This window comes from Panthera pardus, unplaced genomic scaffold (assembly GCF_024362965.1).
Source record: "Panthera pardus isolate Hobbes unplaced genomic scaffold, ASM2436296v1 HiC_scaffold_19, whole genome shotgun sequence".
Lineage (NCBI taxonomy): Eukaryota > Metazoa > Chordata > Mammalia > Carnivora > Felidae > Panthera > Panthera pardus.
This window is the reverse complement of record NW_026526754.1, coordinates 24,315,634-24,334,713: the sequence shown is the minus strand read 5'-3', so window position 1 is coordinate 24,334,713 and position 19,080 is coordinate 24,315,634. Positions and strand designations below refer to the sequence as shown.

Below are 19,080 nucleotides of genomic sequence, written 5' to 3'. Positions count from 1 at the left end.
GCTGTGGGGGCGGCGGCTGATTTCCCTCAGGACAGGGTGTCGCCGTGCCAGCTCACCCTGTGTCCCCAGCTGCTCACCAAGTGGTGGTGGGTGCGGGGATCTCGTCCCCAGGGGCCCAGAGCAGCCGGGGGGGGGGGGGGTCCCGTGGGATCTGTATTCCCCTAATGATTGTGGGAGGGAAGCGTAATTAAATTCTGCTCTCTCGATTCTAGGAATTACTTGAATTTCGTCACGGAGGAGATGATCAATCCCTACAGGTACGAGTGTGAACAGGGACTTCTGTCATCTTCACGAGAGAAGGTTCTGCCTCCCAGCCACCCACGGGCCCACCCGCGGCCGGGAGCAGTGCGGGGCCTTGCAGGGGGTGGGGGTGGGGGACTTTGGGGTTAGGACTCGTGCTAGGGAGGTGGGTGCTGGTTTCCAGCCTCACACCGGCCACGTGGTGGCCAGGTGACCTCAGACGAGGTCCCCCCCTCAGGACGGGCAGGAATTCCTGCTTCACGGACCTGGGCTCAGGGATGGAGGGTTGAGTCTCCAGCCCCGGCTCACACAGCTGCCCGTCCGCAGGGGCCAGCTTCCAGCCGCTTACCCGTGCTGGCAACGCGTCCCGCCGGGCCCTTCCCCACGCCGCGAGGCTCAGGACCCGGCTCCTCGCCATCCGGTCTGGCTCCACGCTGGGCTGCGCTTAGCTGACGTGCCCCTGCCCTTCTTTCCAGAAACCTGCCCCTGGCTATCATCATCTCCCTCCCCATCGTCACCCTGGTGTATGTGCTGACGAACCTGGCCTACTTCACCACGTTGTCCACGGAGCAGATGCTGACGTCGGAGGCTGTGGCCGTGGTAAGACGCCACCCTGCGGCCTGGCCGGGTCACCGAGAGGCCCGCTCTGCCATCTCTGAGGCCCGATGCTGAGCAGACCGGGCCCCTCGTCCTCGAACCACACGCTGCCCAGAGGCTCAAGCTGTGCCTTGCCTAGTCCCGGGAAAGAGTAAGGTGCCGGCTCTTAACCCTGGCTCATGTGACACGCTCGGGGTGTTCGAAAATGCTGGTGCCCAGCCTCCCCCAGGCCAGCGCTCGGTCAGCACGTCTGTGGTGGTCCCAGCCAGAGTGATTGGGTTGTTTTAGCTTTCTTTAGTTTTGAGAGAAAACACACGAGCAGGGGAGGGGCGGAGAGAGGACGGAGCGAGAATCCCAAGCAGTTTCCGCGCTGTCCGCACAGAGCCTGACTCAGGGCTTAAGCTCACAAACCGTGAGATCATGACCTGAGCCGAAGTCGCGTCCTGAGCCTCCCCTGCTGGGCATCGTGGATGCTGGGTTCAGAGGAGGGGCACGGCATCTCCGGGTCCCACAGGGGCGGCCGACTGAGCGCCTTGCCAACCCCCAGACCACGCGGGGGGTCCCCAGAGCCGTTGGTCTCCCCACCTGCAGCGCCCACCCCTTGCACCTTCTGAACGAACCCCAAGCTCCGCTCTGGGCCCGGTGTGCGGGGCCGGCCAGAGGTAGCACTTGTGCTGACGGGGGAACGTGGGTGCCCGTGAGAGGTGCCCGAGGGAAGTGCCCGCAGGTGTGGACGGGGAGTGAGGCCCTGTCCCTGGGACCGCCCCCCGCAGTCCAGTCCCCAGGGGCTCGCTCCGTGTGCAGAAGCCTCCCGACGAGCACGTAGGAAGCCGTCCCCAGGAGGGGGCCGGGCTGGGAGGCGCCGCGGGGCCTGGGGGCTCACGCTCCGTGTTTGCCTAGGACTTCGGGACCTATCACCTGGGCGTCATGTCCTGGATCATCCCCGTCTTCGTGGGCCTGTCCTGCTTCGGCTCTGTCAACGGGTCCCTCTTCACGTCCTCCAGGTGAGCCCGCACCAGGACCAGCCTCCTGTCACCTGGGCTCTGTGGGGGCCGGGGCGGAGTGGGGGGCCGTCCCTGCACAGCGCTGTCCAGCGTGTGTCCGAAAGTCTGCTTCCTCACTGAGGAACACGTAGCCGTCAAAACGTCCCAGTAATGCAGAGCTACGGGACCCGTGGCCTCTACCCTGCCCCCCGGTCCCCTGCCCGCAGGCGACTCGACTGTGTCCTTCTGGAATCTCTCACGGGTTCGCGTCAAACACGGCCCGGAGGGGGGGACGGAGGCGAGGAAGGCTGAATTCGCCCCTTTGCCCGCTGAGCCCATCAGGGCCCCTGAGAAGCGCAGGTGGGGAGCCCAGCCCGTGGGCCCGGCCCTCTCGGCTCCCCGCCCCGCCTGGGGGCCCACGGGGCGGAGGCTGAACGCTCGCTCCTCTGTCCGCAGGCTGTTCTTCGTGGGGTCCAGGGAGGGCCATCTGCCTTCCGTCCTCTCCATGATCCACCCACGGCTCCTGACGCCCATGCCCTCCCTCGTGTTTACGGTAGGCAGGCTGTGCCGTCCAGAGTCCCGTCCTCCAGCCCCAGTCGAAATGGGAGACTGGCGCGTCCCTCGGGGCCCGCCTTGGGGGGCTCCCTGGCGGGAGGCCGCGCGTTCCCTCTACGTGAAGCCTGTCGCGGCTTCGCCCGGCGTCCGCTGGCTGCAGACGGGAGGTGGACGCTGAGACAGAGCCCCCCGACGCCAGTGTTTCCTCACGTGCTTTCACCGAATGCCAAAGGGCACCGGATTCTTTCATTCCCAATGCTACGCGTAGTGGCTGTAAAACAGAAAACCTCGGAACAGCCTGGAAGCGGGTGAGGAGAAGACTCTCCCAGGAGACCGCTGTTGACAGGCAGCTCCCTGAGCTGTGTGGGTGCCGTGCACTCACAGCGTTTGCTTGCTCGACGAGATCACGTTGTGCGTTTTTCTTCAGCTCGTCCGACGTCTGCCTGTGTGGGTGCGCGCCGGGCAGTTAGTTCTCGGCCGCTACGGGACTGACCCCCCGCCCCCCAGGCCATAGGGGAACCGCTCTCGTGCGGCTGGAGGTGCCTCTTCCCAGGTGGCTCGCCACACAGCCACAGGCAGAAGCACGTGCCACGTGTTCTGTGACCTGGGCTCAGAAGTCACCCCCGTCATTGCTGTGCTTTTCTGTGTTAGGAGTGCAAGCCCGTAGGCCCAGCGGACGGAGGGTTTAGGTCCACCTCTCGGAGAGAGAAGGATCAAGTGATTGTTGGATGTGTTTTGGTTTTTTATTTATTGTATCTTGTCATTTTTTTTAACATTCATTTTTGAGAGGGAGAGACAGAGCGTGAGCAGGGGAGGGGCAGAGAGAGAGGGAGACACAGAATGGGAAGCAGGCTCCAGGCTCCAAGCTGTCAGCACAGAGCCCGACGCGGGTCTGGAACCCACGAACCGCGAGATCGTGACCTGAGCTGAAGTCGGACGCTTCACCGACCGAGCCACCCCGGCGCCCCCGGACGTGTTTTAAAACACTGCAGGGTTTAGTCTCAGTATCGAAACCGCCACGTGGTGGTCACGGCCGGGGTGCGCCACATTTGTTTAAACGACCCCATAGTGAGCCAGTGACGCCGCGGCGAGGGCGGGGTTGGGCGTCCCCTTCTGCTCCCCGTGGCGCGTCTGTCTCTTCCGCAAGATCCAGGCGCCGTCACTGTTTTCCCATTTGCTCCTGCCTCTGCCCTTGGAGAACTCACGTGTTGTCCAGACCGGGCCTTCCCTTCGGAGCCAGAGCGAGCAGGTGTGGTTTCCCCGCGTCGTTCCGGCTGTCCTGCTCACCGCGTCCCCGTTTCTCTGCTTGCAGTGCATCATGACCCTCCTGTACGCCTTCTCTAGAGACATTTTCTCCGTCATCAACTTCTTCAGCTTCTTCAACTGGCTCTGCGTGGCCCTGGCCATCATCGGCATGCTGTGGCTTCGCTACAAGAAGCCCGAGCTGGAGCGGCCCATCAAGGTGAGGGCCTGGCCACTGGGGGGTCGGCACGGCCCGGGGCCGGTCGGGGGGTTGGCAGTCACGCGCCTGAGAAACAAGGTCTGAGTGTCCGTCAGAGCCCTGGGCTGGGAACCAGGTGGTTCTGTGCCTGTGGCTTGTGGCCGGGCCGGCCGCTGTCCCTCGCTGAGTCTCTGTCTTCCCTCGGCAAGCCAGGGGTCGGGGCCCCTTGTCCGGAGCGTTCTGGTAAGGATTGAGCCAGATAAACGTGGACGTGCTTGTCCGCTAGACCGAGAGTGACTGTTCCTTGGGAATCTCTTAAGTGCTGACACGTGAATGCAGGTGCTGGGGGTTCATCAAAGGATAAAACTGACCCCCTGAGTCTCTGGCCCCCTAGAGCTTCTGTTAACATGGGAGAAGCAGCACACGAGAACCTGAGTGCCAGGGGGGCGGATGGCCCTGACTGGCCTGGGGCCGTGTGGAACAGCATGTCTGGGGAGGAGCAGGCACCAGGGCGGGAAGGGGAGGGGGAGGCCAAGCAGGGTGGAGGCGGAACTGGGGCCCCCCCCGAGGTCCGCCTGTCCATGGCGCCTGCCCCGGCCTCGCCCTGCCCGGGAGAAAGCCGGGTGCCGGCCCGGCCTGAGGCGGGCGCTCTGCCACCTTGTCACCTTCCCAGGGGTGACCTGGTTTCTCCTAAAAGGGGGACCAGAAGGCTGGGCCCCTGCTGAGCCCCGACACTCACATCGTGGCCAGCTGGTGGCAGCTCCCGTCCCTCGTCCTCTTTGTGGTGGCGTGTGGGCCTGCCTGGCAGTCGGCACCTGTCCGTGAGCCTCCTCCCTGGCTCCCCGCCCAGCGGTCCTGCAGAGGCCAGCGGGGTCCAGGAAGGGTTCTTCCGGGGAGAGGGGGACCCGGGAACCTCAGTGCCCTGGGCCATCTTGGCCCTTGCGTGTGGTGGGCTCTGATTCTTTGTCAGCCGGGACAAGGGGTGGCCGCTGTCCTCGAGTTAGGCAGGGCCCATGGTGGGGGTCTCCTGCGGCGTGAGGATGAGCTTGCCCAACAGAGGGCACGGGGAGGCAGAATCGGAGGCAGAAGGAGGCAGAATCGGGACAGGCGCCCCACCCCCACCCCCTCCGGGCTGTGGACGGGTCTGTGGCTCCTTTGCCTTGAGCTCTGCGGGTGGGCTGTCTGCCCCCTGCTGTGCAAACCGCGGCTCAGCCTGTCCACAAAGGGCCCTCTGAGAAGGCAGGTGCTGCCGTGTTATTAGCGGGTAGCCGCGGTCTTCCCAGAAGCGCCGGGTCCCCGCTCTGGGTGACGGCGGGAGGGGTGCCGGGCCAGGGTCTCCACCCTGCGACGTGGGAACCGGTGAGGCCGACCTTCCCTGACCTCGGGAAGCCTCCAGGGACCAAGCTGGTTGTCGCCTGTCAGGGCCCCCTGTGCTTAGAGCAGTCCTCGCCAGGCGCCGCGTGCGGAGGGTCAGGGTCGGGGAGGGGGACCGAGGCGAGGTCCCCACGGTCAGGAGCCCCCACCTCGCGCGAGGCCGGCTCCGAAAACCAGTGCAGGCCGCGGCCGGGCAGAAGCTGGAGCGGCCCCAGAGGTCGGAGCCCTTCTCAGCTGGGGCGGGGGCTGGGGTGCGGTGTGTGCCCTGGGGGTCCCAAGTGGGGGGGGGGTGCCTCCAGCAGGGGCTCGGGGGACACGGTGCTTTCCCCCGGGGTGGACGGGACTCGTGTGACGCAGCGGGCAGTGGGAGGTGTGGGAAGGGAGTGCCTGGCGTCAGCTCCCTCCCCGTCCCCGTCCCCAGGTGAACCTGGCCCTCCCAGTGTTCTTCATCCTGGCCTGCCTGTTCCTGATCGCCGTGTCCTTCTGGAAGACCCCCGTGGAGTGTGGCATCGGCTTCACCATCATCCTCAGTGGCCTGCCCGTCTACTACTTCGGGGTCTGGTGGAAAAACAAGCCCAAGTGGCTTCTCCGTGGCATCTGTGAGTATCGTTGGGCCGCAGCCAGGGCGCCCCTCGTCCCCACCCGGGGGCCCGCCGCCCCCCGCCCCAGAGTAGGGCCATTTGGCGCTCTGACCTAACCCCACTGTCCAGGAGCAGTGGAGCGCGTGATGTCCCCAGGTCCCGGGGTCGGCCAGCGTAGGAGAGATGCATCCCTGGCGGGGGGCCCATGGAAACAGCAGGGTTCGGGCCCTGGGACGTGGGTGGCAGTGACGTTTAGCGCACGTGGTCCGGGGCTAAGACGCTCAGCTCGGCAGCAGCTAATCTCAGAACAAGGGATTCCAGAAAACCAGGCTGCCTTTGACGAGCGATGAAATCCCTCCGTCTGTCTCCGGCTTGAACGCAGCTGGCTGACCCAGAAAGGCAGGGGAGGAGAACGCAGGGTCCCTGCACCGCCGTCCTGGGTGCGATTGACAGGCCAGCTTCAGGACCCTGTACTGAAACAGCCTGTACCGTGGCGGGTCCCTGGAGGAGTCAGGCGGTCTGCAGGCCTGTGCCACCATCACCACGTGCCCGTGGGCCCTTGCGCGCTCTCATCGGCGCCCGCCCGCCGTCGCGTTGGTGAAGCTTTGCTTCCAGTCTAGACCACCGGCTCCCGGTCGGTCATCTTTCACCGCCCCACGCGCCCAGGGCAGGAACCCCTCCGTCCTGATGTCAACACCCACCCAGGATCAGTGCTCCCGGAGTCTGTGGTGGCAGGTGTCCATCGGGCTCCAGCCCCTCTGCGGGACCACAGGCTAGCCTCGGAGGAGGAGGGCATGCCCCAGCCCTCCAGCAGCGGGCCCTGCGCCCCATTGTGGTTCCTCATAACCCTGGGCTCTGAAAGCGAGGTGAGGGGTGGGGCCGGCCCCTGCCTGTTGCCAGGTTCCTTGGCCACCCCAGCCGGGTGTGCAGGCTGGCACCCAGCGGCAGGGAGGCCGCACAGCGGGAAGGTTCACGTAGGAAGGTGGCCACTCTTGCGGCTTTGGACGGCGTGGCCACGGAGGGGCAGGGGGAGCCGCGGCCCACATCACGCGGGTGCCCCCCCAGCCTAACTCCGCTATCCCCTCCCCCCACCAGTTTCCACGACGGTCCTTTGCCAGAAGCTCATGCAAGTGGTGCCCCAGGAGACGTAGGCGAGAAGGGCCGAGAAGCTGCCGGAAAGAAACGCACAAAGATCGTGACAAAACAACTCACCTCGAAAAGCGACTCTAGTCCTGTCATCCAGGCAGCTCAGCTGAGCGCCCCACACCGTCCCTCCGCCGGGTCAGGGGGCCGGGGCCACAGTAAAAACTGGTACGAATCTAGTCCCAGAAAGTGAACTTCCACCCTTACCTCCGTGAGCGGTGGACCGAGGAGAGGCCGGGCCCCTGGCGCCCCGCGGACCGTTGGCCACGTTGGGCCCTTCTCCTTCCCACCTTGGTTTATTTGTATTATTTTTTTAACTTAAGTTTTAGGTCAAGTTGACAACACCACGATGCTTAGTTTCTAAAGAACTGAGGGGGAGCGGGGAGAGTTTCCCCTCACGCCCCCCACAGCACGATTGCCTCAGAGGGACCAGGTCGTTTGCGGAGCGCGACCCTTGGCCCGGTCTCGGTGCAGGCTCCCGGGAAGGGAGGGATTCTGAGCACCGGACACTCCAGTCCCACGAACAGAGCGCCCAACACTCCGGCCTCGCCGCGTGGACCTCAGAGCTGCACTGACAGACAGCGGCCCAGACCACACGCTTAGCTTTTTTTGTCGTCGCTTGTTGTCGTAGATGTAGTGACTTAGCGAAAACGAATCTCGGGACTTAGGTCTCTTTGCCTTAAAGACCCAAGGGTAGATTTCCTCTCCCGTCCCCAGAAGAGAGAAGAGAAAGTCACTAGAACAGCGGCCTTCAGAGAGTGACACTGGCCCCAGCTCCACACAAGGCTGGTCCCGAGCCCGGTGTCTGCTGTAGGTGGGGGCCTCCGACAGAGGTCACGAGCAGCTGGACGGTCCCTGAGCTGAGCCGCCACCGGTGTGTACTACCCGGGATGTGGCTCAGAGCCAGCTCCGGGCCAGACCCCAACACCCGGGATGCACTGGGCTTCCGACCTCGTACGTCCCGCCCTGGACGCCAGCCTCAGCAACGGCAGCACCATGGCAGGACTCAGGCGTCTTCTGTGCCCGCTGGACATGGGCCGTGGGTGGCACCGCCTCCAGCCCGCTCCGCATCCAGCATTAGAACCGGGCTGTAGCTTTTTCAGGCAAGGCCCCAGACTCGGAATCTTCTAGAACCGACCAGACGAGAAAGGCAGACACTGTGACCCCTCGTGGGCTTCCCAGCCGGGGAGTCCCTCAAGGCAGCCGCCTCCCAGCCGGGGCCTGAAGAACCGACCTCACGGGCTGGGCGGCACCCCAGCCAACTGCCTGGCCCCGGCCCCGGCCCCCTCCTGCACGGCCGGGCCCTCTTCACCGCTCTGACTGCTGCTCCGGAGACTTCTGTCTTTGTGGTTCCCAAGGCGCCTTCCCCAGGGGCAGCAGCTGGGGCCCGGCCAGTGTGTCCTACTCTGGCTGGCGGCCCCGGGTTACCGCTGTGTGAGGGCAGGGAGCACTGCCCTCCAGGGTCATGCATCTCCCGCCAGACCCCCATCTTAGGCCCCGGGTGGCTCTGCTTGGTCCCTGACTGCTGACCACCTCCCCAGGGGCGCGCTGAGCTGAGCCCTCAGGCGCCCGGAGGCTGAGAAGTGGGCCGGGCGGCCATTCCTCCTGCTTGGGGGCTGAGCACAGTGCTGGCTCTGGGGGGACGCAGGGGGCTGGGGGGCGGGTGTGGGGAACTGGGGCAGTGTTGCCTTGCGGGGGTGGACTGGGGGCCCGGGGACCCTGTCTCACACAGGCGGCACTGGAGGGGGGGTGCTGGAGGGGGCCCCGGGAGGTCACAGGTAGTTCTGACATGCGACTGTCCCCGCATCGGTCTGGCACATCTGCCGTGAAGGGGGGTCGGAGCCCAGGCTGCAGTTCCTGGAGCTGTGCCCCCCCCCCCCGCCACCCGGCCCAGGGACCCCCTCAGAAGGCGGGGACCACCCAGGCGCCATGCAAGCCCGCAGACACTACACGGCGCCTCTGTGGTGACCTTCCAGGTGGGACAGGGACTCTGTCCGACCACCCTACTGACAGGTGCCCCCGAGCGCTCCCCATTTGTCAGGCTTCGTTTGTTTTAAACCAAACCCTGTCATAACCATGAGCGTTTGTTAGCGGTTCTGCTGTTTGATCCTGTCCGACGTGTCGCTAATTTGCAGGGTGCTGTTGGCAGTATGTCTATTTATTTGCGGGGTCGATGGCCTTGCTGCTTCACAGTGTTCCCGCTGTCTCGTGTCCCTGTTGGCGTCGCGGCCACGTCAGCCCGGCCGGGACACCTGCCCGTAACGGTGTCGCTTCACGTCTCTTTCTCTTTTCCCGTTAATGGCTAACCTGTTGTGCTGGGCTGGTTCAGGGTGGGGAGTTGGGGGCTTTTCGTTTGTTTTTTAAAGAAAACCGATCAGAATCTTAAGTGCTGCGGGTGGTTTTCTGTGTCCTGTTCCCAGCGCCACATTCTGGGTGTAGGGAGGGGCCTGGGCATTCTCCCCACAGATGGAGGTGACCACACACCCCTTGGCCCACCTCATTCGTTCGCTCATTCATTCATTCACCGACAGGGCCTCCTTGGGGCCGGCAGAGCAGGAGGCCGGACGTGGGGGCCGTGGGCCCTGCCTCGGGATGTGTGGTGAAGGCCGGGCAGGAGACAGGCTGGGCGAGAGTCGAGGTCGGCCTCTTGGAGGGGCTGCTGGAGTCCGGATGGAGGAGACCCCGAGGCGGGGAGAGCACCACGGGGAGGCACGTGTAGCTGGGGGTAGGGAGGGAGGGCGGCCCCCGGTGGAGCGGGGCTGAGAGCCACGGTGACACAGGCCCACGGACGGCACTCACTCAGTTCCGGCAAACTCCGTTCGGAGCGTCAGCGTTCGAACGGGGCCTTGAGGACCGGCGGGACGGGGGTCTGCCGGGCCGGAAAGGGTGTTTTGGGGCAGCCGCAGCCTGTGCCTCGGTGGATGAGGCAGGACTGTCCGCATCAGCTGCCTTGTGAGCCCAGGTCAGGGGCACGAGGGCACGAAAGAATGGGACTGCGGGTTCGGGTGCTCCGTGAAGGGAGCACCTGCTCCGTCCCGCGGACAGGGGGCCCACCAGAGGGAGGGGGTGCTGCCTGTGGCCCCGAAAGCCGCCGGGCGCGGGTCCCCGGTGCTGCCACCGAGAACACCGGGACCACCACGGCCCAACCACACGCGGGCTCCCTACGCACCGAACCCCAGAGCCGAGCGGCCTAGGGGACCCCGCTACACCCCTGCTGGACACCCTCCCCCGCTGCCCCTGGGGGCCTGGTGCCCACGACGGTTCTCACTCCTGCCCAAGTACCGGGCCACCCCGCTGTCTGCTCCCGGGAGCCCAGCTGCACTCGCACAGGAGTCCTGCTTCTGTCCCAGGGAGGCACGTGGGAAACCTCGTTGTGACTGTTCCGTGGCCCCAGCCCAGGGGCAGCTGCCCTTTCTCTGTTGTTGATGAAATAGGGTCCTGACGCTGTAAAGGACAGTTCTCAAACCTCCCATGGGGAACAGCCACACACCAGCAGTCCGGCTCTCCCTGTGAGGGGTGGGCAGAGAGAGAAGGTGGGAGAGAGGGAGACGGGGGAGAGGGAGGGGTGGAGCAGGGAGAGAGATGTCCACGAGGCAGGGCACCTACTCAGCCACCGTGCCAGGAGAGGAACGTGTTTGCAGGAGCGGCGGGGAGGTTGTGGGGTGCCGGCTGCCACAGGAGACCCCTCGTGGCCCCCCAGTTTCTAGAAAATCCTGCCAGGCTCACCGAATTCACCAGGTGCTCGTCTGGAGAGCCCGTGAGGGGGTGGGCTGGGTCAGGCCAGCGACAGCGAAACCCGCACCATTGCCCATGCGATTAGCCGGATGCACCGGGAGTACAGGGTTTCGGTGGCCGCAGGAAGAGGGGTCAGGCAAGTGGATTGGGGATTCCGAGCACAGCTGGAGGGGATGGGACATCTGGGCCAGGTGACAGAGCTCAGGAGCCCCAGGGTGTCACAAGGACCCCGGGGAGGGGGCGGTACGACCGCCCGGAGCTCCCCCTGCGCGTGCACCTGCCCCCAGCTGAGGCCCTTTCTGAGCCCCCTGAATACAGGAACTTGTGTGGCCTCCAGAGTCCAAATCCTCGGCCCCCTCCGGACCAGCCCCTGCACATGGGGAAGGAGGGAGGGGCCCCGGGCCTGGAGCCCAAGTCCTTGGGCGCTCTCCCCAGTGAAAGCAGGCAGGCCCTCTCCCCTGCATGCACGCGGGCTGCGCACACTAGACGGGTCTGCGCCCCGGAAGTCCTGTGTGCCCGCACGCCAAGCAGGCCAAGGGCGGCCCTCTGGACTTCTCGGGGTCCAGTTCAGGCAAGACCCGGATCTTACTCTTTTATCCAAAGAGTGATTTAATCCTGCAAGTAGGAGCTCGACGATGTAATTAAAGTAAAAAAAAAAATGCAAGAACACACACAGCCCTGGGGGCGAGTGGACAGCTGACAAAGCATGTCTCCACCAGTTCCGCTGGAGAACGAATCCTGTCCGGATCAAAGAGGGCACGGAAGGCTCCAGAAGCTCTCTCTCCCTCCGCGGCCTCTGTGCAGGCTGGCTGCAGAGCGGCACGTGGCCCCGGGGAAGGCCCGTCCCCCCTGGGGCCCCAAGGCAAGGCGTGGCTCTGTCCCTGCCCTCCTGGTGGTCCCTGCAAGCCGCCCCTGTGCGCCAGAGCCCCAGCCAGTCCCGCCCACCCCCCCCCCTCCGGGGGGAGGCCGCATGCGAAAGCCGCGTGGGGGGCTCCTGGGCAAGGAGGCGGTCAGGCCCATGATGCGGGGCTCGAACCCCCAGGCTGGCCGGGCCGCTCTCCCGTCTTGATGAACCACCCGCACTTCGGTGGACAAGCACGAAGCTGACTTCTCTCGTCAGTGAATGCGTCCCCAGCGTTTCCGAAGGGCCACGGTTTGCCCTCCTGGACAGCCGGGGGAGCGGGAGGGTGTCCCTGGACGAGACTGCCACCCCTCCCTGTTCTCTCACTGGCACTTCTCCGGGCCTTGATGGCCGCGTGGACGCTCCGCCTCGCCCTCAAAGAGCCACATCGTGGGCTGGGGGCCGAGTCCGGCCTTCTTCCACTTGAGCTGTTCCTGTTTGATTCTGGGCTCCGCTCGGTCCCTTGAGGACGGTGTGGATCCCACAGGGGGGAGTTTGTCAAATAAAACCCAAGTCTGGACTGAGTAAGGAGACTTTATTTGGAAGGGGTAGGCTGTCACTGTTGGGAGACAACGCTGTTCCGACTGTGAACCTGTAGGCACCGGGCTGGGCGCGGTGTGTGTGTGTGTGTGTGTGGTTGGGGGGGGGGTCTTCCTACAATCATCTTAGACATCCCCCCCCCCGGAGCTAAGGGAAGGGTCCGGGGTGGGCGTGGGGGGAGGGCGGCCGGGTGGGGCGCTGCTAGAGGAGTGTCCCCCCCCACCCAGAGGCCCGGCTGCTGGCTCGCCCTGAGCGGCACCAGGGTCGGGGGTCTTGGGAGGCCGGGAGGCCGGACCACGGCTTGGTTAGTGGGCATTTTGTTCGGGCGGATCCGTGGGGTAGGGCGGCTGCGCTCGTCGCTGCCGGGGCGCAGAGGCAGTTTGAGGGCCCACGTCGGGCCTGTCACGGGTGAGGGTCTCCAGTCCCAGGGGCGGGGGCTTCCGGAACACGGTGGGGGAGGGCTTGTCAGCCTTGGCTCTTCTCCAGGGTGGCGGGGCTCGCGGAGCCCCAGCGGCGTCCGGATGAGGACGGGGCGTGTGTTCTGTACCCTCCCACGGTGTCCCCTGCCAGCCCCCCCTCACGGGGCCCCACGCGTGGAGACCCTGGCCTCACTTTCCTCCCTTTGTGGGGGCTCCTGCTGGCCACGGGGCACGCGGTCTCAGTGAAGTTCCTGTCCGCGCGGGGGGACGCATCCGTCCAGTGAACCCACGCGTGTGCGGAGTTCCCGGTGTGACGAGTGTGGAGACGCGGGTGCCCCGCAGGGAAGCAGGAAACGGGCGCGGAGGCCGCCTGGTCTGTCCCCTGTGTCTTCAGTGCCCGCAGGCAGCTGGTTGTGGGAAGGGGAGCAGGATGCGGCGGGGACGACGGACCCCCGGGGGGAGCCTGTCCTGACCCCCGCGGTGGCGGTGACGGCACAGCCAGGCGAGTGTGCCCGAAACCACCAGGTTGTCCCCCGTACGTGGTACATCGTGCGGCCTGCGAACAGTGCGAACCACTTCGCCGAGCCAGCGAGGTGCAAACCTTGGACAGGACGTGCCACTGTTTCACTGAAGGGGGGGGAGAGCGTACAAACGTATTTCCCTGACGACAGAGCATCTCTGGGCGAGTCTTGTGGAGGTCAGTCACCTTGGGATCCCCTAGATCGGGAACCCCGGTACCTGGGGATGTGGCAGCAAAAGGGATTTTTGCCGTGTGCCCTTTTTTCCTTTTGTGTCTTGAATCGCAAGGACGACTCACTCCCTCACAAAAACGGTACTTTAAAATTTTTTTAATGTTTATTTTTGAGAGAGAGAGAGAGAGAGAGAGAGACAGCGAGTGGGGAGGGGCAGAGAGAGAGGGAGACACAGAATCCGAAGCAGGATCCAGGCTCCGAGCTGTCAGCACAGAGCCCGACGCGGGGCTCGAACCCACGGACTGCGAGATCATGACCTGAGCGCCCCCAACAGCGCTCCCAACAGCACAGTATTATTAACTGTAGTCACCCTGCTGTACGATATGCATCGCCAAGATTGACTTATTTTAGAACTGGAAATTCGTACCTTTTTTCTTTTTAAATGTTTATCTTAGGGAGAGAGAGAGACAGATTGAGCGAGCAGGGTAGGGGCAGAGAGGGGGAGACACAGAATCCGAAGCAGGCTCCAGGCTCCGAGCTGTCAGCACAGAGCCTGACGTGGGGCTTGAACCCACAGACTGTGAAATCATGACCTGAGCCGAAGTCGGACGCTCAACCGACTGAGCCACCCAGGCGCCCCACAGAAACAGTACTTTTTAAATTAGCTTTTACAAATCGCCAGGCCGTCTGGGACGCGCCGTGCCCCCAGGGTTTGTGCCCTTTTCGACATGGTTTTGCAGTGCACGCTGGGTGCTATGCTGCCTGGCATCCGCCTCGATCTTGCTGTGGGTTTTCCGCGTGGCCCGCCGACCGCAGGTCCCACCCCCCACGTGAGGACGGGGCATTGGCACCCTTCCTCGCCAGCTCCCGCCGTGGGCTCCTCGCCCGTCGACGGCTGGACGTGATGCTCACGGGGCCCCAGTGTAATGCCGGGTGAGGGGCAAAGGACTCTCGTGTCTTGTCAGAGACCTCAGGCTCGTGAGAAACATGTCAGCAGTTACACATTTGCAGGGTCCCAGAAGTCACCGGCCGCCTGGAGCCATCCTCCTGCCTTCTGGGACCTGGTGCCTCAGCAGAGGCTCTGAGAGCCCATTAAGGGGCCAGGTGCGTCTGAGACATCAGTTGGTCGATGGTGCACCTCGGCCTCCGTCTGGACAAGGCCTCCTCGGGAGGAGGGTCAGGGGACCTCTCGTGACCTTACTACCGCCCCCAGGAGAGGGTTCTGAAACTCCCGCTGGGATTGCCTTTGGGGCTCCACACCCAGAGGCCACACCTCCTGTCCCTGGCATCCTCCACCCTTTCCCTGAGGGGATGACCGGGTTTGCTCCTGCAGGGCTGGGTCACAGCGATTTGATTTGATGTGATTTGGTTTGATGGGCTTAGCAACATGACAAAGACAGCCCAAGGAACCAGCTGTGTCCCCAGGCTACTGTGAGTTAGGATCACAAAGGGCTGCACCAGGGCCATTTTACAGATGGAGAAACAGAGGCAGAGAGCGTGAGCACCGGAGTGGGAGCCCCTCAGTCTGCTGAGAGCATGAACCCCGTCAGGATTTTGTCCTCTCTACCAAACACAAACGATCTGATTGTTTTCGCTAATTACATGTTATTCACTAGGTGATATATGCAAATGTCCACGGCGCAAAGGGTCCCAGGTCTGTACAAAAGCGCGTGTCCTGCCCCCTCCCCGGTTCTCTTCCCGGGCTTCTGGGGGGAGGGCGGGGAGGGGTGATAATGAACTGGTAGTAATTGATAAGGGAACACAGCACACGCCCTCCCCCCGCCCAGGGGAGTATGTGAGATGGTCCTTGGACTCTCCCAGCTACCCCCAGAACACAGGAAAGGGGTTTCAGGGCTTGCCATGGTGATGGGGGAGACTAAGGCAAATGAAAAATTAAATTCCCTTGCTGCCTACAGCCCACTGACGAGTCCTTGAAGCCGGCAATGACCTCCCTCTGGGAGCTCAGCTGCCTCCGTGATGACACTTTGCTGGGGGCAGAAGGGCATCTTAGCTTAACATCATCCAACCTCCCAACCTGAGGATCCTGTAAGTCAACTCCTTTATCTCAACTGACCCAAGATACATGCTGGCGGTCCTACTCCAAGCTTATGGCCCCTGATATACATCGGAAGGTCTCGTGACTGAGGTTTTATTAAATGGTAATAAATGGCGTTTCCCTAGCAACAGCGAGCCCCTCAAGGTCCTGGAAACCTTGCTTCCAAAATTCCTTAGAGACTTACTCTATCTCTGCCCCGCTCCCAACCTGAGGGGATGTAATGAGTCACCCGTCACGACCCCAGGGCAGCTCTTCCTGCCCACGGGTCCTGTCCCCCGTGCTTTAATAAAATCGCTTTAATAAAATCGCCTTTTTGCACCAAGGATTCTTTCTTGGCCGTCAGCTCTGGTCCACACCCCCATCACCCCTAAACTTCATCAGTAATGGGCTTAAGCAGCGGGCTTAGATGGGTGCATTCGAGGGTACACGCAGAAAGAACTGGAAAGTGCTCTCACCTATGGAAGGCTGGAAGGAGAAGGGTGGGGACCACCCGAGTTGCTCTCTGGGAAAGGGGAGGCCTCACAAACCCCCGCAGGAAAGTCGTCCGGGCCTGGGAAACCTCCAGAGCCCATTCTGGAAGGATAATGTGTGAGCTGTCACAAAGGGAGGTGACCACTGGGGCCGGAGGCTCTCTGGAAATACCCATCGGGCTGGCCTGGGTTTTTTGGGGGGCCTGGGGGCCTGGGATCGGCTGGGCTGGCAGAGCAGTGCAGGCGTCTGGTAAGGCTTCCTGGATCCTCGTGCCCCAAAGACAGAAAGACCGGCTGCGGGTTCGTGCCGCCGTGTGAGCCAGAGGCACCGAGCGCATCCCCGTCCGTCTTCGGGGCGCCGGCACCTGGGGCTCGGCCACAGGCTTCTGCCCTGAGCCCTGTTTGCTCACCGCCTCTACTCTCCACGCAAGTAAACATGTGCCAGGTTCCAGGAGCAAACTCGTAAAGGACACGATGCCTGCTGCTCCCACTCCTTCAGGGCTCCCAGGACACATCTGCCACCCGCCTCCTTTTCCAAACTTTGTTGAACCGCCTCCCCCTTGCGTCCCGTCCTTGGTGGCCTTCTTCCTCTTTTTTTAATCTTTTAAGTTTATTTTATTTCTTTTGAGAGAGAGAGAGGGAGAGGGAAAGAAAACAAGTGGGGGGAGGGGCCGAGAGAGGGAGAGAGAGAGAGGATCGGGGCTCAAACTCATGAACTGTGAGATCGTGACCTGAGCCGGGATCAAGAGTGAGAAGTTCAGCAGATTGCGGCACCCAGATGCTCCCCCGCCGATGGCCTTCTTTTATTTCTAGAACATTCTGTGCCTGGGACACACCTCAGGGTTTTTGCACATGCTGTGTCCTCACTGAGCCACTCTTCCCTGCCTCCTCGCCTACTCACTGCCACTCCCCTCCCACCTGCGGGGCGTATTGTGGCTGCTCCCTGTACACAGAGCCCTCTCTCCACCCCTCGAGGTTTACGGGATCTTGTGAATGGCCTTTGGCTTCTTTTCCTCGCTCACCTGTAAGAACATTTTCTGGAGATTCCTGGAGACGCTTAGCTGGAAGCGGGAGAGGGGGACGAGCTGTCCTGTCGGCCTTTCCGGGGTCTGAGAGGGTCTGGGGCCACCCCTCTCCAGCTATGCAACTCATTGCTCCCCTCTCAGAGCCTCAGTTTACCCACCTGTGATGTGGGTGTGCCAGGTGTATCCACCCGTCTCCTAGGTGGTAAGGGTTAAGGGAAGTGGCCCATGCTGCATCCTTCCTCCCCCTGTCCACTCCAGGAACCCCTTCCCTTCCAGGAGCCTGAGGCCACTGCCAGCTGCAGGGGACACAGTGGCCCAGGGGCACACGCACACCCCTTCCCAGCACCTGCTTCAGGAGCAGTGTGCGCGCAGCGCGCGCGCGCGTGCGGCTCGATGAGCCCTGCGGGAGAAGCGCGGCGGCCCCGGGGAAGGCTCCTGGCAGAGGTGGTTCCCTTCCCCCCGGACGCGGCTGAGCACAGCAGGGCAGGGAGGCCAGCCCACACGCAGGGGGGGAGCCCAGAGGAGTGGAGGGTGGGGGGAGCCCTCCCTCTGGGCTCCAGTTGCGGTAGCGACCAACTGAGCTCCTCCTGCGGCTTCCCTGCTGGACGCGGCAGGGTCCCCAACCCAAGACCCCCGGGGGTGGCCTGCAGCACGCCGGCCATGCTGAGGGCACGAGGCAGGTGCACCGTCCTGTGTGAAAGCTCCCGCCGCCTCCAGGAGCCTCCCGGGATGACAGTGCTGGCACCTGGCTTAGTCCCGGCCGTGGGAGTGGGCGCCGTCTGGCACGGCCCAGGGGCCCCGTCAGGCCTGGGTCTCGCCTTCCCAGGGTGGCTGCTGGCCGCTCCCCGCAGGGCTCCCCCAGACTTGCCCTTGGCAGGAGGGTCCACTTGCCTATCTGCAGGTGACCGGCGTCCTCTGCTGGCTGGACGTGTTCCGAGGCCAATCCGCCCCGCCTTGGGACAATTCCTGCAGCCGTCCCAGCCCCAGGCTCCCGTGGGGTCGGCCGAGGCCTCTGTCATGACCGCACGCAGGTGGGTGTCCCCTCTGCCCAGTGGGGCCACCCCAGTCAGCCCCCACCTCACACCTCTGGCTCGGAGCCTGCCTTCGGGGAGCCCACGCCAGGCCGCGGGACAAAGGGGAGGTGGTCTGTCCCCTTGCTCCCTCTCTCCTCTCTGTCTTCACTAGAACTCTGGTTCCGTCGTGCCCGTGAGGAGTCCGAAGAAGCCCAGGGAGTCTGGGGGCTGATAAAAAGGCGTTCTCAATACCACCCCCAGGGCAAAGCAGGAGGGCCGAGAACCCCTGGCCTCTCTGGACACTGGAGCTGGCCACTAGCTGACTCCTGCTGCCTTCCTTTGGCCCCAGAGGAAACTGTCTCTCACCAAACGCGGGGAACTCAGGACCACCGCTGGGAACCTCCCAGACGACAGAACCCGCTTCCGCGGGCGTCCCGACACACGCGTTCCGCGAGGCCTGCGGGCCGGGGATCCGGGGGACCTCAGCGACTCTCGTGAGAGGAACCACCCTCTGCCGTCCCAGCAATCGGGACTGTTTCAGTCCAGCTCTGCGTGTGCTTCTCACGGCTCCGTGGGCGGCGAAAATGCCGTGCAGAGACGTCTCCCCTGGGTCACCGTGCCTCCTGACCCCTCCCCGCGCCCTACTTTCTCTCCGTGGTCCTCATCGCTCTTGGCTAAGAGGACGCGAGGCGCCCACCATCAACGGCGTTCCTCATTTTCACGCTTTGCTCTGCGAAGGGGCGTAAACGAGTTCAGCCCCTCTGGAAACGTTCAGGCAGTGTTTCCCAGGGCCTGTGACTCAGCGGCCCCCCTCGCGGGTGTGTGTCCACCTGAGAGGCGTGTGCACACGCACCCCGGGGCGTGTGCGAGGATGTTGGCAGCCGTGCTGGTCCCAGCGACCCACACTGGGAACCGCCCACAAGTCCGTGAATCCCAGAAAGGAGAAAGGTGGCCACACGCTGGGATAACAGACACTGGTGAGGGGGATGGGCCGTGGCCAAGCATGGCCACGTGGGGAGGTTCCACGGACCCACGTCCGGGCGAGAGAAGGCTGCACCCAGACCCTCCTGCCGCCTGCTCCTGTTCTCGGGACGTCTGAAACTCGGGGCATGATCAGTGAGTGTGCACGGCAGGTGGTAGTGATGCTTCGTGTCAGTGTCCTGGGGCCGCAGGAACACGTGCACACAGACAGCAGACATGCTCTTGAACAGCAGACATTTATCCCCTCGCTGTTCTGGAGGGCGAGGCGTCTGCAGGGCCGAGTGCCCCCCGAAGCTCCAGGGCGGGGTCCTTCCTGCCTCTTCCACCTCCTGGC

General features: G+C 63.8%; 1 protein-coding gene and 1 long non-coding RNA gene across 2 annotated transcripts in view; one reads left to right on the top strand and one right to left on the bottom strand.

Moving 5' to 3' along the window:
- SLC7A5 (solute carrier family 7 member 5) overlaps positions 1-9,300 on the top strand; it is a 32,627-nt gene extending 23,327 nt beyond the window's left edge. The window contains exons 4-10 of the mRNA XM_019412971.2: positions 213-257; positions 717-840; positions 1,738-1,841; positions 2,277-2,373; positions 3,688-3,837; positions 5,612-5,789; positions 6,867-9,300. Of these exons, the coding sequence (XP_019268516.1) occupies positions 213-257; positions 717-840; positions 1,738-1,841; positions 2,277-2,373; positions 3,688-3,837; positions 5,612-5,789; positions 6,867-6,922 (754 nt within the window). The 3' untranslated portion in view covers positions 6,923-9,300. The remainder of the gene's footprint in view (positions 1-212; positions 258-716; positions 841-1,737; positions 1,842-2,276; positions 2,374-3,687; positions 3,838-5,611; positions 5,790-6,866) is intronic.
- LOC109245560 (uncharacterized) lies at positions 3,448-4,831 on the bottom strand. Its single transcript, XR_002070950.2, has 2 exons — positions 4,556-4,831; positions 3,448-4,215 (listed from the first exon to the last, which is right to left on the bottom strand). It is a non-coding gene; the product is annotated as an uncharacterized LOC109245560 (long non-coding RNA).
- Positions 9,301-19,080: the final 9,780 nt, after the last annotated feature.